The sequence below is a fragment of the Piliocolobus tephrosceles genome, chromosome 2 (genome assembly GCF_002776525.5).
Source record: "Piliocolobus tephrosceles isolate RC106 chromosome 2, ASM277652v3, whole genome shotgun sequence".
Lineage (NCBI taxonomy): Eukaryota > Metazoa > Chordata > Mammalia > Primates > Cercopithecidae > Piliocolobus > Piliocolobus tephrosceles.
Window position 1 is genome coordinate 192,856,650 of NC_045435.1, and position 22,160 is coordinate 192,878,809.

Consider the following 22,160-nt stretch of genomic DNA (forward strand, 5'->3'; position numbering starts at 1 on the left):
GATGACCTTAGGCTTATTTTAACTTCATCTTTTTAACAGTGCTCAAAACTCGGTGATCATAGTTGATAAGAATGGTGGACTTGTTTACCTGGTGGAGAATCCTGGGGGTTATGTGGCATATAGTAAGGCTGCAACAGTTACTGTAAGTAAGACAAAACAGTGCATGAGATGCTTTTCCCTCTTGAATCATTGAAAACTCATCTTTTCTGTTCTTAGGAATTATACATTTACTTGTAAAGTGTAAATTATCATGAGATTTTGGTTTTCAACCCTCTAATGACACAGTCAACATGCAATGTCTTCTGTCTCTAATCACTTTCCCCATATCCTGCTTTATTTTTTCTTTATGGTACTGATAGCACCTGACATTATCTATGCCTTTGTTTCCATTAGAATGTGAGCCAGATGAAGAACATGGGTTAGTTCTATTTATTAGAATGTGAGCCAGATGAAGAACCATGGGTTAGGGTAGTTCTATTTACTGCCATGTCGCAGAGCTTTGGAGAATGGCTGACATACATAGTAGTATTTGCTAAACAAATGCATATCCTCCCTGTGGGGACAGATCTAAATAGCCATCTTGGCTGGGGCCTAGTCTTAGCTTGATTCATTAATGCTTGATCTTTTTTTATTTTTGTTTTGAGACGGGGTGTCACTCTTTTGCTTTAGCTGGAATGCAGTGGCGTGAGCTTGGCTGACTGCAACCTCTACCACCACCCAGGCTCAAGTGAGCCTCCCAAGTAGCTGGGACGTCCTGCTAATGTTTATTTTTTATTTTATGATTATTATTATTATTATTATTTTTTGTGGTAGAGACAGGGTTTTGCCATGTTGACCAGGCTGGTCTTGAATTCAAACTCCTAGGCTCAAGCCATTCACGCACCTCGGCCTCCCAAAGTGCTGGGATTACAGGAGTAAGCTGCTACACCCAGCCCTTGATCTTTTTAAACTTAGGCAGATACAGTCAAATTAACACAGAAATAGAGAACAGATAGATGGAATAATTTTCAGCTTAAAAATCACATTTGTGGTTGGGTGTGGTGGCTCAACGCCCATAATGCCAGCACTTTGGGAGTCCAAGGTAGACAGATCACCTGAGGTGAGAGACCAGCCTGGCCAACATGTTGAAGTCTACTAAAAATACAAAAATTAGCCAGGCGTGGTGGTGGGTGCCTGTAATTCCAGCTACTTGGGAGACGGGCAGGAGAATCCCTTGAACCCCAGGAGGCGGAGGTTGCAGTGAGGGGAGATTGCGCCATTGCACTCCAGCAGGAGAAACAAAAGCGAAATCTGTCTAAAAAAAAATCACATTGGTGAGTCGGGCGTCTCCAGTGGACACCTTTCGAGACAGGTGCAGTTCAGTGGTGATTCCTTGCCTTTCTGGATACTTGTACTTTATCCCTTTGCCTGGCTGCCTGTAAGCCAGGAGTTTAGAGATGGTAGATTGTTCTGTTAAAGAACATTGAAGATTTGTCTTCAGCTTCCAGCTTTCTGTGTTCAGGTGCTTGGTGTTAGTGTCTGTTTATAGCTGTGCATCTGGACTATTCCTAGCTTAGGAACATAATGACACATCCAAAGTTGGTGTATGCGAGTCACTTTGTTGTAATAGATGGTGTTTTAATTTTGGGACAGATGTATTGTCAGGTCTTTTGGTTGAAACCTCTTTCTATGATGTCCTCAAGGCGAAGATTGTTCCAGGCCTCCAGTCCCATGACCAGCGTACATAGGCCTCTTTAATCTAAATACCCTTTACATGAAAGGCAGTGTGGGATAAAAGCATGAAAGACATAGGAGGCTAAAACTCTTGATGTTATTCTAGTACCTCTGACCTAAAGATTATAAAGTTTTTTACAACTCATGTCTTTTTTAGGCCTTGGCCTCCTTTTATCTCTTACTTGGGTTGCCTGTCTTAGGTTTGATCTATAAAACTCTTCTGTCTCAAGATTTTAGAGCTGTTCCAATACCATAATGCTCATTAAATCTACTGTCGTTGTTCTAGGGGAAACTGGTCCATGCTAATTTTGGTACTAAAAAAGACTTTGAGGATTTAGACTCTCCTGTGAATGGATCTATAGTGATTGTCAGAGCAGGAAAAATCACCTTTGCAGAAAAGGTGAGTGTGGGTTATTATAATATTCAATACAGTACTTTGGTATCTTACTCTTCAGGTAAGTTATATTTCTTGTTAATATTCTTACATTCTGAAAACCAGCGATCTTAAACTCTCATACCAGATAATACAATTTATTAAAAGTGCTAAACAAATCAAATAAGTTCCACTTCCCTAATCAGAAATGCTTAAGTGAAAGCTATTTGTCTGTATAACTCAGTTTTATGCATATACAGAATACAGTTAAAAGCATGTTTTATAAAAAGGAAAATAAATAGCTAAACATACACAAGGAACTAGATTGGAACATATCAAAGGACAGTGGTGATTTCTGCATTTTTAAAGAAGTGACAGGGCTCACACCTGTAATCCCAGCACTTTGAGAGGCTGAGGTGAGAGGACTGCTTGAGCCTTGGAGGCTGTGAGATGTGACTTGTGCCACTCCAGCCTGGGTGACAGTGGGACTCAAAAAAGTGGTTGTCTTAGATGGGTTTTTGTTATTTTTCTTTCTTTTTTTTTTTTGAGATGGAGTCTCTGTCACCCTGGCTGGAATGCAATGGCGTGATCTCAGCTCACTGCAACCTCTGCCTTCCGGGTTCAAGTGATGCTCCTGCCTCAGCCTTCTGAGTAGCTGGGATTACAGGCGTCTGCCACCATGCCCAGCTAATGTTTGCATTTTTAGTAGAGGGAGATTTCACAAAGTTGGCCTGGCTGGTCTTGAACTCCTGACCTCAGGTGATCCGCCTGCCTCGGCCTCCCAAATTGCTGGGATTACAGGCGTGAGCCACCACTCCTGGCCTTCGTTATTCTTTTTTTTTTTTTGAGACGGAGTTTTGCTCTTTTGTTCAGGCTGGAGTGCAGTGGCTTACTGCAACCTCTGCCTTACAGTTTCAAGCGATTCTCCTGCCTCAGCCTCCCGAATGGCTGGGATTACAGGCGTCTGCCACTAAGCTCGGCAAATTTTTGTATTTTTAGTAGAGATGGGATTTCACCATGTTGGCCAGGCTGGTTTCAAACTCCTGACCTCATGATCCGCCTGCCTCAGCCTTGCAAGGTGTTGGAATTACAGACGTGAGCCAACACGCCCGGCCCGTTATTCTTACTTTGCAAACAAGTGAGTTAATTTTTCAGGAAACAATTAACATATTACCAGATAAAGAATTTGAAATATTTGGAAGTATTATAAGTTTAGTCCTCTGTAACCATTTGGCCTTTAGCATAATGTCCAAGATGTATTCTCATTTCGTATGATCAGGTTTTCATTTTCTGAGCTTTATATGTTTTCTTTTAGGTTGCAAATGCTGAAAGCTTAAATGCAATTGGTGTCTTGATATATATGGACCGGACTAAATTTCCCATTGTTAAGGCAGACCTTTCATTCTTTGGACATGTGAGTTATTTCTTGAGTAAATCGCCGTTTCGAGTTCTTTGAATTGTTCTTGGATTCCTATATTAGCAGAAATAGCACTGTGTCTTCCTTAAATGCTCTTTTTCTGGGAGGGCGTTAGCAGTAAGCAAGAAGATAGATTACACTGACTTTGAGGCTTTATTATTTGTTGGTAAAAGTACTTTATCAATAGTGCCTTGAACTGAGAATTTCCACGTGCCATGAAAACAGGAGTCACATTGTAGAGCCACTCAGATTTTTGAGGCTTTAAGTTGGTAAACTAAGGTTGGGCTGCAGCCTTATACCAAATCTGAATCTTACAGAGAACTTTTGAGGAAGTATGTGATGGAGCGAATTGCTCTTTTGTTTTCCTAGGCTCATCTGGGAACAGGTGACCCTTACACACCTGGATTCCCTTCCTTCAATCACACTCAGTTTCCACCATCTCAGTCGTCAGGATTGCCTAATATACCTGTCCAAACGATCTCCAGAGCTGCTGCAGAAAAGCTGTTTGGGTAAGTTTTTATTTGAAAGCTGTCTTGCAGGGTGAGGTTTTATGGTTAGGGAAGAACGGTAATTTGTTGATTAAAATGTTAAACATGATTATAATTTTCCACATTTGGGAATTTGGAAGATGGTTAGCTGTTACCTTGGTACAGATAAAAATGAATTTTTCTCTATAAAGAGATCTTAATAATGGACTTTGGACTTACAAACGCAGGAGAATAAGGAGACTTATAACTCCAGTGAATTCCTTGTGCAAGATTCCTGGCATAACTTCTGCTCGATGGCCGGGCGCGGTGGCTCAAGCCTGTAATCCCAGCACTTTGGGAGGCCGAGGCAGGCGGATCACGAGGTCAGGAGATCGAGACCATCCTGGCTAACACAGTGAAACCCCGTCTCTACTAAAAATACAAAAAACTAGCCGGGCGAGGTGGTGGGCGCCTGTAGTCCCAGCTACTTGGGAGGCTGAGGCCGGAGAATGGCGTGAACCTGGGAGGCGGAGCTTGCAGTGAGCTGAGATCCGGCCACCGCACCCCAGCCTGGGCGACAGAGCAAGACTTCGTCTCAAAAAAAAAAAAAAACTTCTGCTCGAGTACTTCTGTGCTGAGGCACGATGCCTATGGCAACCCATTCAGTTAGTGGATAGAATCTGTTAGAATTCATATTTGGATAAAATCCTATGCCCTGAAACATCCATTTGTCTGGATTTTTCTTCTAAGCAACACGGCATGATTCCAGTTTCCTTGTCTGTAGATTGAGAAGCCTCACTTCTCATGCTGGTTTCCAGAGAAACCATTTGTGGTCATGGCGCGCTCTTGGATATCCTCCCTGTAGTGTTAGTGTTCCTCTTTAAAAACAGCCCAGTTCCATGACAGGACGTAGCATTAATTTTGATTTGGATGTGGACATATTTCTCATTTCCTCTTGTTATAGGATAGAGATCGAGTTTCAGACCTTTATGAAAGCATTTATCTCCTGTATGACATAGGCTCTCTGATCCTATTTCTTTAACATAATTGGATAGTGAAAATATATTCTACTTGATAGTCTCAAATGAAGAACGTCTGTATGTAAGGAGTACGTGAAATACCATGACTATTGATCATGCTAAGAGGCCTTTAGCATAGGAAGGAGTGTGTAACATACTATGACCATTGATAATACTAAGAGGCATTTAGCATAGGTGATTTTTGTTGACTCATTCTACCTACCACCTACAAGTCATAACAAACCTGTGAAGCCAGTGACGCATCTTACCCTTATGCAGTAGGGGAGTAATAATGTTTCAACCTATATTTGTGTAATTAAGCCCCCTAGAAACACCTATTATTTGGGGTAACACAGAGGAATTAGACGGGGGAAGCATAGGATTTTTTTTTTTTTTGTGATAGTCTTACTCTGTTGCCCAGGCTGGAGTGCAGTAGTGTGATCCTGGCTCACTGCAACCTCCACCTCCTGGGTTCAAAGAATTCTGCCTTAGCCTCCCAAAGTGCTGGGATTACAGGCATGAGCCACTGCACCCAGCTAAGGAATATTTTTTATAACTGAGATAAGAATGTATACTATCCTTATTAGTGGTGACAGTTGGGAAACATAAATAAAAATGTATTAATATCCTTTTATATATTAAAAGAACTTCATTTTGAGTCCATCTTGGTGTGTATTCCAAATACAAACTACATAACTGCCTGGCAGAAAGGCATGTGTCAGAGGAGGACAGTTAGAAGTTTTGTAAAATATTGCTTAAACTAGGAATTCATAGTTTTCAGTTGGCTGCCTACAGATCAAAGTAAGACACAAATGGTTCACCACTAGAGAGTAAGTTTGTTTTTGTTTTTGTTTTGTTTTGTTTTTTTTTTGAGACAGGAATTTTGCTCTGTTGCCCAGGGTCGAGTGCAGTGGCGTGATCTCAGCTCACTGCAGCCTCTGCCTCCCAGGTTCAAGCGATTCTCCTGCCTCAGCCTCCTGAGTAGCTGGGATTACAGGCACCCACCACCACGCCCAGTTAATTTTTGTATTTTTAGTAGAGATGGGGTTTCACCATGTTGGTCAGGCTGGTCTTGAACTCCTGACCTTGTGATCCACCTGCCTCGGCCTCGCAAAGTGCTGGGATTAAAGGGGTGAGGCACTGCGCCTGCCCTAGAGTAAGTTTTGTTTGTATGTCCTCTTAGTCTAGAACCTCACTAGACAGACAGAAGTAAACTTTGGGCAAGGAACAGTAACTCAGAACTTATGCCTGCTTTCTGGTTCTAGAAATATGGAGGGAGACTGTCCCGCTGACTGGAAAACAGACTCTACATGTAAGATGGTAACCTCGGAAAACAAGAGCGTGAAGCTCACGGTGAGCAATGTGCTGAAAGAGACGAAAATTCTTAACATCTTTGGAGTTATTAAAGGCTTTGTAGAACCAGGTAAAGACCGCCCCCACCCCCCTTGTTTTTTTTTTTGTTGTTGTTGTTGTTGTTTTCTTTGCTGTTCTTAAGGATGTGGCTAGAGAAGGAGGGGGGGTGTACGATGCTGGCTTGACTTGGTTTTATGAAGTGCTTAATCTTATCTGTCCTAAAGTGAATTGTTTATGTGTCAGATTTTTTTGTTTTTGTTTTTTTGAGAAGGAGTTTCTTTCACTCTTGTTGCCCAGGCTGGAGTGCAGTGGCGCGATCTCGGCTCACTGCAACCTCCACCTCCCAGGTTCAAGCGATTCTCCTGCCTCAGCCTCCCCAGTAGCTGGGATTACAGGTGTGCACCACCATGCCTGGCTAATTTTGTATTTTTAGTAGACAGGGTTTCTCCATGTTGGTCAGGCTCTATGAGGTCAGCTCCTGACCTCAGGTGATCTGCCTGCCTCGGCCTCCCAAAGTGCTGGGATTACAGGTGTGAGCCACTGCGCCTGGCCTATGTGTCAGTTTTACTGGGAGGTAATAAGACCCTAGGAAATTCTTATTAAAAATTGACCATTGCGACTAGAAAATCTATTCTAAGTTATTGACTAGACCAGTGATAAGCAAATTTCTTAAGGGGGCAGATAATAAACCTTTTGCAGGCTATACAGTCTCTGTTTTAGCTGTTCAACTCTGTAGAAGCAAGAAAATAGGCATAGACTGTACGTAATGAATGGGTATGCAGGCTGTAGTTTGCCAGTCCCTGGAGTTGAGTTTAAATGCAATCAAATAGCCAACACCTACTAAGAAATAAGAAAATGACGACTGGCCCCGCTACGGACTCAAAATCTTATTTGCGGATCTCCCATATTGCTCTTTGTAGGTTACTTAAAAAAAATTATTCCTGTTCTTTTATTCTTTCACTTAAGAAGTCAGTAAATTTAATTAGTAGTGTAGGAAAAAAGTAGCTCTACTAGTAAAGTAAAATTAATATTCTCATGTGAATTTTTAATTCCTAGAGTTTTTAGTCAGATTTGAAGTAAGGTGCTTTTATTCTTAATACATACACTGCACTTTTACCTTTCTACTGATGCGCTGATTGTAGAAAAGTCTAGAAGCTTATTATGCACACTCTTCCTCTTTTGTTTCTGAAGATCACTATGTTGTGGTCGGGGCCCAGAGAGACACGTGGGGCCCTGGAGCCGCAAAATCCAGCGTCGGGACAGCTCTCCTGTTGAAACTTGCCCAGATGTTCTCAGATATGGTCTTCAAAGGTAGAGTACAAATGTTGGTTCCTTTGAATATCAGTGCACTACATACAGTTCTAGATGTTGTACTGTGCTTTGCTTACTTTGCCTGCATTCCTGTGGTTCCCTCCTGCTAGACTCTAGTTCTTAAATACAAGGCAGATTGTCTTTTGTTGTAGCTGCCTTTTTCTTTGAAACAGCTTTCCATAAAATGTCTTAGCTGTGCTAAAAATCACCAGTTTCTTTGAGACAGTGGATTACTGAGCCCCAGTGCTTAGTTTGATGTATCCAGCATGATAAGGCGGACCATAGTCCCTAAGTAAAATCTATTTGAAAGCAGTAGCGTACCTCTATACTCAGGTACTGAGACCTAACAGCTATTGGAATTTTGTTACGTTTATTCATTTATTTTTTGAGACAGAGTTTAACTCTGTTGCCCAGTCTGGAGTGCCGTGGCACGATCTCAGCTCACTGCAACCTCCTCCTCCTGACTTTAAGCCATTCTCCTGCCTCAGCCTCCTGAGTAGCTGGGATTACAGGCATGCACCACCATGCCTGGCTAATTTTTGTATTTTTAGTAGAGATGGGGCTTCACCATGTTGGCCAGTCTGGTCTCCTGACCTCAAGTGATTCATCCGCCTCAGCCTCCCAAACTGCTACGAGTGAGCCACCGTGCCCTGCCTCTTTTGTTTATTTTTGAGCCTTTCTGTCCTACTTGCCACTCTTTCACACTCCTACCCGCCCACACATTCAAAATCATCATATTCTTGACTCTTTGGGTCACAGGGCAAATGGCAATGCTTGTCTTTAATACAGATACATTAACGGAGAAAAAAAGACTGAGGGAAGTGGGTGGGATGGAGGGCAGTGATACATGTGTCCTCAAAAGGCGCGGTCACAAACGTAGTTTCTCTGCAAACTCTTCTTATAACTTACATTTGTGAATTTTTATTTTATTTTAGAGTTATTTTTTAAAAATCCAATGTTTTGATTTACTTCTATGCAAATTGTTCTCAAGATGTGCATCATCATGCTCACACTGTTTTCAGTGATCTCTGGGTCCAGAAGTTAAGGAACTGAAGGAATGAAATTGTAAAAGGGCGACTGACTACTGGCCCCGCTATGTACTTGCAATCTTATTTGCAGATCTCCTATATTGCTCTTTGTAGGTTACTTAAAAAAAAAATTATTCCTGTTCTTTTATTCTTTCACCTGGAGTCTCAAAGATTTTGTTAGTATTTTTTTTTCTTTTTTGGCTCAGAAAAAAAAAAGATTTTGGAATCTGCTATCTTGGAATTAGACCTTCTGATTCATCTGAAGTGGGATACCTTCCATCCCTGCCCGTGTATAACCGTTCTCAAGATAAAGCTAACTTTCTTCTCTTTCAGATGGGTTTCAGCCCAGCAGAAGCATTATCTTTGCCAGTTGGAGTGCTGGAGACTTTGGATCGGTTGGTGCCACCGAATGGCTAGAGGTATTCTTGATCATCATCTATTCCCATATTGGGCACCGGAGCTTGTGGGCTCGGGCTCTCCTCCAGAAATGATGTTCTTAGAGGTTTGATTTTACCATTTTTGCCTTTGCGCTTAGTCTCAATAGAGTCCAGAGTTGAAAATGAATCCCTATTGCTACTGTATGTGATAAATAAACAGATTTATACTTATTAGTGTTTTCTCTTCTAGGGATACCTTTCATCCTTGCATTTAAAGGCTTTCACTTATATTAATCTGGATAAAGCGGTGCTTGGTAAGTATCCCTTTCTTTGGCTGTTTATGAATTTAGGTAAACTACTTTTTTTTTTTTTTTTTTGAGATGGAGTTTCCTTCTTGTCGCCCAGGCTGGAGTGCAATGGCACAATCTTGGCCCACTGCAAGCTCCGCCTCCCAGGTTTAAGTGATTCTCCTGCCTCAGCCTCCCAAGTAGCTGGGATTACAGGTGCTCACTACCACGCCCAGCTAATTTTTTGTATTTTTAGTACAAAAAATTGACTATGCTTCACTATGTTGGCCAGATGGTCTCGAACTCCTGACCTCAGGCAGTTCGCCTGCCTCGGCCTGGGATTACAGACGTGAGCCACCATGCCTGGCCGGGTAAACTACTTTGAAGTGGAAGGAAGCTTTTTTTTGAGACAGGGTCTCACTCTGTTGCCCAGGCTAGAGTGCAGTGGCACAATCTTGGCTCACTGCAGCCTTGACCTCCTGGGCTCAGGTGATCCTCCCACTTCAGCCACCTGGCTAATTTTTTTTTTATAGAGACGGGGTTTTGCCGTGTTGCACAGGCTGGTCTCAAACTCCTGAGTTCAGGCATTCTGCTTCAGCTGCCCAAAATGCTGCGGTTACATGCATGAGCCATTGCCCTCAGCCTGTATCTTAACCTTCCTTTAAATAGTCAAGTTACACAATGAACACATATTGCCTTGTCTAGAGCAGTGGGTGGTTCTCAACGTGGCCCCCAGATCAGCAGCATCAGGAACTGTTACAATGCAAACTTCCAGGTCCACCCCAGACCTTTGAGTCAGAAATGGGAGTGTTGGTCTAAAAACTGGGCTTTTTTGGCTAGGCATGGTGGCGCAAGCCTGTAATCCCAGCACTTGGGGAGGCCAAGGCAGGCGGATCACCTGAGGTCAGGAGTTCGAGACCAGCCTGGCCAACATGGTGAAACCCCATCTCTACTATAAAAATACAAAAATTAGCCGTGCGTGGTGGTGGGCACCTATAATCCCAGCTACTCAGGAGGCTGAGGCAGGAGAATCACTTAAACCCAGGAGGCAGAGGTTGCAGTGAGCCAAGATGGTGCCTTTGCACTCCAGCCTGGGTGACTCCATCTCAAAAAAACAAACAAAAAAACTGGGCTTTTTTGGGGGGCAACCCTTGGGGAATAAAACCTGTTATTTTCTTAAGGACAAAGTATCCTGAAGCAAAGAAACCCAAACAAACAAAAAACTTTAACAAGCATTCCAGGTAATTCTGATGCACTAAAGTTTTAGGACCATAAGTCTGGACTATTTTGAGGTGAGAAGAAACTAAACTATGCCATATAGAATGGTACTGAGAGAGTTATTCACATCCTGTTCTGTTGTGGCATCACTGATAGAAATACTGGATAATCAAACTTCTAGAAGAGTTTGAATGTTCACTGGCAGCAGAAAATTGACAGAGTTTGAGTGTTATTTAAACTGCAGATTACATTCAATAGGAATGGGGTAAAAAAGAGTGCAGATGTAGCTGATGAACTGAGAATAGTGAAATGTCTACATGGGGGAAAAAGGAAAGAGTTACAATTAAGCCTCTCTAGGTTAGTTATTTCCCTGTTGTATGTTTGCAGCAGAATGTGCTGAGTATAGCAAGCATGTTGTAGCTCTAACCTGGGTGAACCAGAAAGTCAAATGTGAAATTGCTAATGGGGGAGGCTGCACATGTGTGGGGGCAGTGGATTTATGGGACCTCTAGGTACCTTTATCTTAATTTTGCTGCTGAACCTAAAACTGCTGATATTTTTAAAAAGATCACTAGGATTAAAGTATGCAAACTCAAGGAGTAGTAAGAGCCTCACTTGAGTCAAGTTAACATAGTTGCTAAAGAACTTGATACCAGAATTACTTTTGTCTACTTGATGAATAGGATAGCTGTTACGTAGGGCCACTGATCTAGATTACTGTCTTATTTGTCAAGTACTTGTAGAAGTAGCAGTGTGAAAATTACTGGAGTGGAAAAGGGGCAATGATAAAATAATTTCTTTTCAGGTACTAGCAACTTCAAGGTTTCTGCCAGCCCATTGTTGTATACACTTATTGAGAAAACAATGCAAGATGTGAGTATATACCTCATTACAAAAATGTATGACTTAATTTTTTGTTGAATCGACCTGAGATAAAAAACACTGATATGTAAAACCATAGTAACAAAAACTAGGAATTGATTTTTTATTTTATTTTTTTTATTTTTTGAGACGGAGTCTCGCTCTGTCCCTCGGGCTGGAGTGCAGTGGCCGGATCTCAGCTCACTGCAAGCTCCGCCTCCCGGGTTTACGCCATTCTCCTGCCTCAGCCTCCCGAGTAGCTGGGACTACAGGCGCCAGCCACCTCGCCCGGCTAGCTTTTTTGTATTTTTTAGTAGAGACGGGGTTTCACCGTGTTAGCCAGGATGGTCTCGAACTCCTGACCTCGTGATCCGCCCGTCTCGGCCTCCCAAAGTGCTGGGATTACAGGCTTGAGCCACCGCGCCCGGCTAGGAATTGAGAATAAATTCTATAGCAGCATTATTAAAGAGATACTTGCCTGTTGAACCGTATGAGATGAGGAGGTATGTGAAGGGCTGCAATCTCAAAAAATATGTCATCTCTTTAGGAATATATAACAAAATGCCATGAGGCCTGAGCTGTAGTGCAGGTGCCCACAGGGAATTGTCTATAGAGTCACAATGCTAAGGAAGGCTGAAATCAGCTTGAACTATACTTTGAGAAAGCCATACGAAATATTCATTGAATAAAGAATTGCCATAGTTTTGAGTGAGGGAGCAGCATATGAAAGAAAACATTTGCTTAATACTCACTATATTGGAGTGAGTAAAGTTAGATACAGGTCAGATAGCAGATATTGGCTTTTATCCCAAGGGATACTAGGGATTATAGGATCTCAAGCAAGGCAATAATGAATTTACCAGTTAGGTTGGTGGCATAAGATGCACTAGAAGGAAGAAACCAGAAACAAGATAGGATTATGGAGCCTAAAGAGGGCTTTTACAATTGTGGGTATGCCACCGTGGTTTTTTGGGTGTTTTTTTTGAGACGGAGTCTCCCTCTGTTGCCCAGGCTGGGGTGTAGTGGAGCAATCCTGGCTCACTGCAGCCTCCACCTCCTGGGTTCAAGTGATTCTCCTGCCACAGCCTCCCGAGTAGCTGGAATTACAGGCATGCACCACCACACCTGGCTAATGTTTGTATTTTTAGTAGAGACGGGGTTTCACCATGTTGGCCAGGATGGTCTCGATCTCTTGACCATGTGATCCTCCCACTCAGCCTCCCAAAGTGCTGGGATTACAGGCGTGAGCCACTGTACCCGGCTTTTTTTTTTTTTTTTTTTTTAAAGAGGGTCTTGCTCTGTTGCCCAGGCTGGTCTCAAACTTCTGGGCTCGAGTGATCTCCCACCTTGGCCTCCCAAAGTGTTGGGATTGCAGGTATGAACTACCCCACCTGGCCTAGGCCCACTTTTAAAATGTTAATTAAGAAGAAAACATTTTTTCCTAACCATAACTAAAGGAACTGAAAATATGAGCCTAGTTAGTAATAACTTAAAATTGAGACTGTTTTAACTGTCATAAATAATTTCTTTTCAAGAAGATATAATACAAGTTTTCTATTTATAAATTTTTATGGAGTAACATGTTAGTGACTCGCCTGAATAAGTTCCACAAGGTTAGTTTTAATGATAATTTCTTATCTTACAGGTGAAACATCCGGTTACTGGGCGATCTCTCTATCAGGATAGCAACTGGGCCAGCAAAGTGTAAGTTGAGAAAAGTGAATGAACAAACTAATAGAAAAGCAGAGATTCTGCTTCCTGTGTCAGGTAGAATCCAAATCTGTCCTTGCATTGGGCTTACTTGCACCTAAAGATACTCAACTAAAGAATTTCTTTTGGATGTGAGGACTAGCATGATAGAACAGTCTTCTTTAAAACACTTTCTAAAGACACGTTCTTTCTTCTTGCAGTGAGAAACTCACTTTAGACAATGCTGCTTTCCCTTTCCTTGCGTATTCTGGAATCCCAGCAGTTTCTTTCTGTTTTTGTGAGGTAAGTCTGAGGAGCTCAAAAGCATTACATCAGTTCATTTAAATGACAGATGGCGAGAGGCGCTCTGAAAGGAAATGATCTTTATTTGGGAATGGGACATTGCAGTGGGAATGCCTGTGCTATCGTCAACTATGTGCTTTATTCAGAGAGGTAAAGGCAAACAAGGTTTTAAAGGACAAATGACAAGGATGACATAGTTATTTTGAGGTAATTATTCTTGACTACCAAGATCAGTCAAGGTTTACAGGCAGTTGCTCAGCAGATTTTCTCACAAGAGAATTTTTTTGGTGCAAGGTGGCAGTGGCCTCTGTAAGGTTGTAGTTTTTGTAAAAAGGAAAAAAAAACCTTTAGTCCTTGTTATCAGACACAGAAGGGTGAGATCCTTCTCTTGCATTTTTGTTAACACTAGTGACTCTATTTTGCTTTTGCACGTATCTTAGTTGTTGGGGTTTTTTTTTTGTTTGTTTTTTGACAATGATGTCTTGCTCTGTCACCAAGGCTGGGGTACAGTGGCCCAATCATGGCTCACTGCAGCCTCAAGCAGTCTTCCCCCTTCAGCCTCCAAACCGTTCGGATTACAGGCAAGAGCTACTTACTGCACCTGGTCATGGATCTTCTTGTATCAACTTGGAGACCAAGTTTACTGGAGTGCTTAAAATGTTTTAAGACGTTATACACAAGTGCCGGACGTGGGAGCTTACGTCTGTAATCCTGTAGCAGGACGAGCCGCAGACAAAACCCCTCAGACACCAAGTTAAAGAAGGAAGGGCTTTATTGGGCCGGAAGCTTTGGCAAGACTCACGTCTCCAAAAACTGAGCTCCCTGAGTGAGCAGTTCCTGTCCCTTTTAAGGGCTCACCACTCTAAGGGGGTCGGCGTGAGAGGGTCGTGATTGATCAAGCAGTGGGGACGTGGCTGGGGGCTGCATGTACTGGTGATTTGAACAGAACAGGACAGGGATGTTCACAGTGCTGTTCCATACAATGTCTGGAATCTACAGACAACATAACCCGTTAGGTCAGGGGTCGATCTTTAACTAGGCCCAGGGTGCGGCGCTGGGCTGTCTGCCTCTGCCTTTTAGTTTCTACTTCTTTCTTTGGAGGCAGAAATTGGGCATAAGACAATATGAGGGGTGGTCTCCTCCCTTAATCCCAGCACTTTGGGAGGCCAAGGCAGGCAGATCACGAGGTCAGGAGTTTGAGACTAGCCTGACAAAAATGTTGAAACGCTGTCTCTGCTAAAAATACAAAAAATTAGTCGGATGTGGTGGCGGGCGCCTGTAAGCCCACTACTCAGGAGGCTGAGGCAGGAGAATCACTTGAACCTGGGAGATGGAGGTTGCAGTGAGCTGAGATGGAGCCACTGCACTCCAGCTTGGGCGACGGAGCGAGACCCTGTCTCAAAAAAAAAAGTTATACACGTGTAATTATTGCATGTTCCGTCATTATCAGTTTTAATATAGACTTGTTAATCTCAATTAGCTTAATTAGCATTTGAGTTTATTGCTAAAACTTCTTTAAGTATGAGTTTTAATAATGAGTGTGGTGGGTCACACCTGTAATCCCAGCATTTGGGAGGCCAAGGTGGGTGGATCACTTGAGGTCAGGAGTTGAAGACCAGCCTGGCCAATGTGGTGAAACCCCATCTCTACTAAAAATACAAAAAAATTAGCTGGGTGTGGTGGCACATGCCTATAATCTCAGCTACTCAGGAGGCTGAGGTGGAAGAATCGCTTGAACCCAGGCGGCAGAGGTTGCAGTGAGCCGAGATCACGCCGTTGCTCTCCAGCCTGGGCGACAGAGCAAGACTCTGTCTAACAACAACAAAAAAACGAGGCTGATTTTCTTGAGTGATTGAGCAGTGGCCTACCTATTGGACAGTCCAGCTGAACAGTATTTTCATCAGGCTGGGGGCAATAGCTCACACCTGTAATTCCAGCACCTTGGGTGGCTGATGTGGCCAGGAGGGAGACCAGCCTGGGTACCATGCCTAGACTATATCTCTACAAACATCTTTTTAATTAAGCTGCCCAGTGGCACCTGTAGTCCCAGCTTCTTGGGAGGCCGAGGCAGGGGGGGTCACTTGAGCCAGGAGCTCAAGCCTGCAGAGAGCCAGGATTGCATCCGCACACGCTAGCCTGGGTGACAGAGTGAGACCTCGTCTCCAGGTACATTGCATGTGTGTTCTCTTTTTCCATGATAAAGGTCCAAACTTCCCAGAGAGGAAAACGTACAGCCTGAAGGAATCTGGCTAGAAGTGTATTCAGGCATATGACACGATAGAGCAGGGATTCTGTAGAACCTGGAAGAAAGGCGTCACTCTAGGAGCAGGTTAGATGCAGAGAAGTAGCAAGAATGTACTTAAAGCAGCAGAGAACGACATCACATTGGGGTGGGAATATGTTAGAAGAAGCGGGGAGCTGTAGTGACTTACCTCAATGGGGAAGCCAGAATGTGAGGCTTTTGCTGGTAGAACTCACGTGAGTGCCATAGCCTTGCCTTTTCTTGCAGGACACAGATTATCCTTACTTGGGCACCACCATGGACACCTATAAGGAACTGGTGGAGAAGATTCCTGAGCTGAACAAAGTGGCACGAGCAGCGGCAGAAGTAGCTGGTCAGTTAGTGATTAAACTGACCCATGATGTTGAATTGAACCTGGACTATGAGAGGTACAACAGCCAGCTGCTTTTGTTTTTGAGGGATCTGAACCAATACAGAGCAGATGTAAAGGTGAGCACTGATTCCAAGTATGTTGTTACTGCTGAATGTCAAGTAGTTTGAAGTGTGATGTGTTCCTCTGTGTTCCCGGTGGGTAGAAGGATGATTGTAGCCAAAGTGCATTTTAAAGTGAACGGAGGTATAGTTTTACATAGAATTTGTAACTTGTTTGACAGAAGTTGGGAGGCTGTGGGTTAGAGACCTAGGACAGAGCTCAGCAGTGTTTCAGAATCTAGAGCAGTGTCAGGTTTTCTGTCACTCACATCTCCCAGGCAGCCCGTCACAGAATATGACGATCTCAGCCAGGAATTGGGCTGTGTGTGTTTCAGACATGACATGGATGGAAAGACAGCACAGCTAGTAGGATTCTGTCTCGTATTGATCCTGTGCATCTAAAATTCAAATATTCCATTAAGTGAAACTGATAAGCAGGGTGAGGTGGTGCACGCCCGTAGCCCCAGCTACTTCTGCTGAGGCAGGAGAACTACTGGAGCCCAGCCTGGGCGACATAGCAAAATCCCATCTCTAAATAAATTAATAAAATTAATATTAAGTGGCTTCCAGATGGTTTTATGGTACTAGGAGTTGATTTTTTTAACAGATCTCTTAATTGAAGTAAATCACTGATAACCAGATCTTTTTATGTTTGTCTTTTCTTTTTCTTTCTTTTTTTTTTTTTGAGAGATAAAATCTCATCTTGTCCCCCAGGCAGGAGTGCAATGGTATGATCCCGGCTCACTGCAACCTCCACCTCCCGGGTTCAAGCAGTTCTCCTGCCTCAGCTCCCCAAGTAGCTGGGATTACAGGCGTGTGCCACCATGCCTGGATAGTTTTTGTATTTTTAGTAGAGCTGAGCTTTTACCCTGTTGGACAGGCTGGTCTCAAACTCCTGACCTCAGGTGTTCCACCCGCCTCAGCCTCCCAAAGTGCTAGGATTACAGGCATGAGCCACCGCGCCCGGCCCCTTATTTCTTTCTTGAAACTAATTGTAACTGTTGAAAATGGAACTTACCAGATGGAGATAACGATCCTGAAGTACATTGAACCACAATGTTTTCCCCTATAGGGAAGTTTTCCCCCAAAAGGAGAATTGAACTGGAGACAATATAGTACATAGGATTGTATAATTATGTTTAAATTCTTAATGAGAATGGTTTTCTTACATGCTGGGCTGAAATAGAGTGTATATCACAGTCTATAGAGCTTGGAACCCTGTGCAAGGTGCTTTCGGAGTCTTGAGCTTATCTGCGAGTTCCTTTTGTCAGAATCTTATTAACACACGTTAAATTAGAAAGGCACGCAAAAGAGCGTCCTTAGAAACAAAACTGCTCATAGCGAAGAATGTCTGTTTCAGGAAATGGGCCTGAGCTTGCAGTGGCTGTATTCTGCTCGTGGAGACTTTTTCCGCGCTACTTCCAGACTAACAACAGATTTCAGGAGTGCTGAGAAAACGGACAAGTTTGTCATGAAGAAGCTCAATGATCGTGTCATGAGAGTAAGTGAACTTTTGGGAAAGGAGGAACTGAAGTATGTGTAAAATTTTAATGGATGATCTTCCACTTCTGCAGCGTGGACAAACTCTAGGGGCTAGAATTCCTTTAGGAAGGGAAGAAGGGGAGCATTCATGGCTTAGCTGTCATTTTCTATTTCTGCTCATTCAGACCTTGGCCAAACCTAGTCTTCTTGGAAGAGACTTGCTGTAAACCTTCCGGGTATGCTCCAATGGGGAAAAGAATCTGAACACATTTAAAGTTTTCCTTTGTAAAATGAATCAGTTTCCTTTAAACTATTTATTTATTTATTTATTTATTTATCGATTTATTTATGAGACGGAGTTTCACTATTGTTGCCCAAGCTGGAGTGCAATGGCACAATCTTGGCTCACTGCACCCTCTGCCTCCCAGGTTCAAGTGATTCTCCTGCCTCAGCCTCCCGAGTAGCTGTGATTACAGGTGCCCGCCACCACGCCCAGCTCATTTTTTGTATTTTTAGTAGAAACGGAGTTTCACCATGTTAGCCAGACCAGTCTCGAACTCCCAACCTCAGGTGATCCACCGGCCTCTGCCTCCCAAAGTGCTGGTATTATAGGCGTGAGCCACTATGCCCAGCCTCCTTTAGAATTTTAACCTTAGAAGATTAGCATTGGCCTGGTTCTCAGCATTCTTTTTTCCTTACTCTGCTTTAGAAAGTCTCATCAGCTGGCTGGACTCAGTGGCTCAACGCCTGTAATTCCAGCACTTTGGGAGGCCGAGACAAGTAGGTCACCTGAGGTCAGGAGTTCAAGACCAGCCTGATCAACATAGAGAAACCCCGTCTCTACTAAAAATACAAAAATCAGTCGGGCGTGGTGGCTCACGCCTGTAATCCCAGCTACTTAGGAGGCTGAGGTAGGAGAATTGCTTGAAGTCGGGAGGTGGAGGTTGTGATGAGCCGAGATCGTGCCATTGCACTCCAGCCTGGGCAACAGAGAAACTCTGTCTCAAAAAAAAAAAAAAAAGAGCGATCAGCATTCTTAATTTGGGAAATTTTACATTTGAGGTGAACAGCTGTTTTACTACAGAAGTCGCAGGATAGTGTAAATTGCCTGACGTTTTGTTTTATAGGTGGAGTATTACTTCCTCTCACCCTATGTGTCTCCAAAAGAGTCTCCTTTCCGACATGTCTTCTGGGGCTCCGGCTCTCACACACTGTCAGCTTTACTGGAGAACTTGAAACTGCGTAGACAAAATAACAGTGCTTTTAACGAAACGCTGTTCAGAAACCAGTTGGCTCTCGCTACTTGGACTATTCAGGGAGCTGCAAATGCCCTCTCTGGTGACGTTTGGGACATTGACAATGAGTTTTAGATGTGATACCCGTAGCTTACATCAGAACAGCAGGATAGTCTAGTTTCTAGACTCGCGCTGATTGTGCTACGTTTTCAGTAGGGCTTCAAAACCTGATGTTAAAATTCCATCCCATCATCTTGGTACTACTAGATGTCTTTAGGCAGCAGCTTTTAATCCAGGGTAGACAACCTGTCCTTCAAGTTCAAGTGAATAACCACTTAAAACATGTCCTTGATGGAACATTCCCCTCTCTCTGGAATCGTGAGTGCTGTGTAATGGTGACGGCCTCTTTCCTGTTGTTGTTCATGAAAATGTCAGAAACCAGTTGTGTGAACGATCGCTGTGAACCCTAAGGGCTGGTCTCTGCTGAAGGTTGTAAGTGGTCGTTTACTTCGAGTGATCCTCCAACTTCATTTGATCCTGGATAGGAGACACGAGGTCGAAAGGCCTTCTCCAAATGAGATCTAAGCCTTTCCATAAGGAATGTAGCTGGTTTCCTCATTCCTGAAAGAAACAGTTAACTTTCAGAAGAGATGGGCTTGTTTTCTTGCCAGTGAGGTCTGAAATGGAGGTCCTTCTACTGGATCAAATGAGGCTCCACTGTTGAGTGCAGGAATAAGGCCTTAATATGTTAACCTCAATGTCATTTATGAAAAGAGGGGACCAGAAGCCAAAGACTTAGTCTATTTTCTTTTCCTCTGTCCCTTCCCCCATAAGCCTCCATTTAGTTCTTTGTTATTTTTGTTTCTTCCAAAGCACATTGAAAGACAGCCAGTTTCAGGTGTTTAGTTGCAGACTCTGTTTGTCAGACTTCGAAGAATAATACACTGCCAAATTTTGGCCAAGGCGTTAATCTTAGGGGAGAGCTTTCTGTCCTTTTGGCACTGAGATATTTATTGTTTATTTATCAGTGACAGAGTTCACTATAAATGGTGTTTTTTTTTATAGAATATAATTATCGGAAGCAGTGCCTTCCATAATTATGACAGTTATACTGTCGGTTTTTTTAAATAAAAGCAGCATCTGCTAATAAAACTCAACAGATACTGGAAGTTTTGCATTTATGGTCAACACTTAGGGGTTTTAGAAAACAGCCGCAAGCCAAATGTAATTGAATAACATTGAAGCTAAGATTTAGAGATGAATTAAATTTAATTAGGGGTTGCTAAGAAGTGAGCACTGACCAGATAAGAATGCTAGTTTTCCTGAATGCAATGAATTGTGACCAAGTTATAAATAAATGTCACTTAAAGGCTGTGGAAGTACTCCTGCACAATTTTATAGCTCAGTTTATCCAAGGTATAACTCTAATTCCCATTTTGCAAAATTTCCAGTACCTTTGTCACAATCCTAACACATTATCGGGAGCAGTGTCTTCCATAATGTATAAAGAACAAGGTAGTTTTTACCTACCACAGGGTCTGTATCGGAGACAGTGGTCTCCATATGTTACACTGAAGGGTGTAAGTAATTATCGGGAGCAGTGTTTCCCATAATTTTCTTCATGCAATGACATCTTCAAAGCTTGAAGATCGTTAGTATCTAACATGTATTCCCAACTCCTATAATTCCCTCTTTTAGTTTTAGTTGCAGAAACATTTTGTGGTCATTAAGCATTTGGTGGGTAAATTCAACCACTGTAAAATGAAATTACTACAAAATTTGAAATTTAACGTGGGTTTTTGTTATCTCTGTGGTTTCTCCAGGTCCTCTACTTAATGGGATAGTAGCATACATTTATAATGTTTGCTATTGACAAGTCATTTTAACTTTATCACCTTATTTGCATGTTACCTCCTGTAAACTTAGTGCGGACAAGTTTTAATCCAGAATTGGCCTTTTGACTTAAAGCAGGGGGACTTTGTATAGGAGGTTTGGGGGGTGTGGGGAGGGAGAGTCCCCAGAAGATCTTTGACACGTCTGCCTACCCATTCGTGGTTATAAATTAAATGTAGGTATGAATAAGTTTGAAGCTACATGAGTGAACCATCGTTATAAACGTGACCATCAGCTGTTTGTCATAGGGCAGTTTGAAACTGCCTCCTAGGAAGAGGCTCATAGGGGTCTCTTGAGGTTCTTAGTGTAACTCACCTAGATTTACAGCCTCACTGGAATCGTTTCACTACTCACAGTCTCTTTAATCTTCAGTTTTATCTTTAATCTCCTCTTTTATCTTGGACTGACGTTTAGTGTAGCTATGTGAAAAGGTCATAGCCGAGATTCCTGGTTTGGTTGTTACGCTTACATACTTAAAGTGTGTGACATACTCATAGTGTAACACAACATGAAAAAAGGGCATACATTTTGCAGCAGTCAGTCTCTTCAGAAAACCCTCTTCTATAGTAGGGTTGAGTTACTTCCTATCAAGCCAGTATGTGGTAACAGGCTCACTATTCCCGAATGAAATACTAGACTAGTGACAAGCTCCTGGTCTTCAGATGTCTTCTCGTTAAGGAGATGGGCCTTTTGGAGGTAAAGGATACAGTTAGTGAGTTCTGTCATGATTCGCTATTCTAGAACTTGCATGACCTTTACTGTGTTAGCTCTTTGAATGTTGTGGAAATTTTAGACTTTCTTTGTAAACAAATGATATGTCCTTATCATTGTATAAAAGCTGTTATGTGCAACAATGTGGAGATTCCTTATCTGATTTAATAAAATACTTAACACTGAGTTGTTGTTTTTTAGATAAATTTTTTAAAAAGAGCAGTTTTAGGCTCATAGCAAAATTAAACAGAATTCCCACATACCCACCGTTTCTGCCACGTACACCCCCTCCATGACGGCCAGCACCTTGCACCACAGCGGCATGTTACAATGGGCAGCCTGCGTGGGCGCGCCGTCAGCGCCGTTAGTCTACTGTTTCCATTAGGGTTTGTTCTGCGGTTTTTGACAAACGTGTAATACCATTCTAGTGTCTTACAGAATAGTTTTACTGCTGTAAATCTTGTGCTCTGCCCATTCATCCGTCTCTTCTGTAAGATCCTGGCAACCACAGATCTTACGATATCCGTCATTTTACCTCTTCCAGAATGTCATGCAGTTGGAGTCAGAATATAGCCTTTCAGGTTGGCCTCTTTCACTAAGCAATAGCATTTGTTTCCTCCATGTCTTCATGATGTGTTACCTCATTTCTTTTTAGCACGGAACAATATTCTGTTGTCTGCAGTTACCACAGTTTATCTAGCTCACCTACT

The 22,160-nt window shown here is 42.7% G+C and overlaps 1 protein-coding gene across 1 annotated transcript in view; it reads left to right on the forward strand.

Moving 5' to 3' along the window:
• TFRC (transferrin receptor) overlaps positions 1–21,636 on the forward strand; it is a 32,828-nt gene extending 11,192 nt beyond the window's left edge. The window contains exons 6-19 of the mRNA XM_023214832.3: positions 40–142; positions 2,000–2,113; positions 3,402–3,500; positions 3,873–4,012; positions 6,255–6,412; positions 7,534–7,653; positions 9,015–9,100; positions 9,309–9,372; positions 11,369–11,436; positions 13,070–13,128; positions 13,335–13,416; positions 15,926–16,147; positions 17,490–17,630; positions 18,739–21,636. Of these exons, the coding sequence (XP_023070600.1) occupies positions 40–142; positions 2,000–2,113; positions 3,402–3,500; positions 3,873–4,012; positions 6,255–6,412; positions 7,534–7,653; positions 9,015–9,100; positions 9,309–9,372; positions 11,369–11,436; positions 13,070–13,128; positions 13,335–13,416; positions 15,926–16,147; positions 17,490–17,630; positions 18,739–18,981 (1,699 nt within the window). The 3' untranslated portion in view covers positions 18,982–21,636. The remainder of the gene's footprint in view (positions 1–39; positions 143–1,999; positions 2,114–3,401; positions 3,501–3,872; positions 4,013–6,254; positions 6,413–7,533; positions 7,654–9,014; positions 9,101–9,308; positions 9,373–11,368; positions 11,437–13,069; positions 13,129–13,334; positions 13,417–15,925; positions 16,148–17,489; positions 17,631–18,738) is intronic.
• The last annotated feature ends 524 nt before the right edge of the window (positions 21,637–22,160 follow it).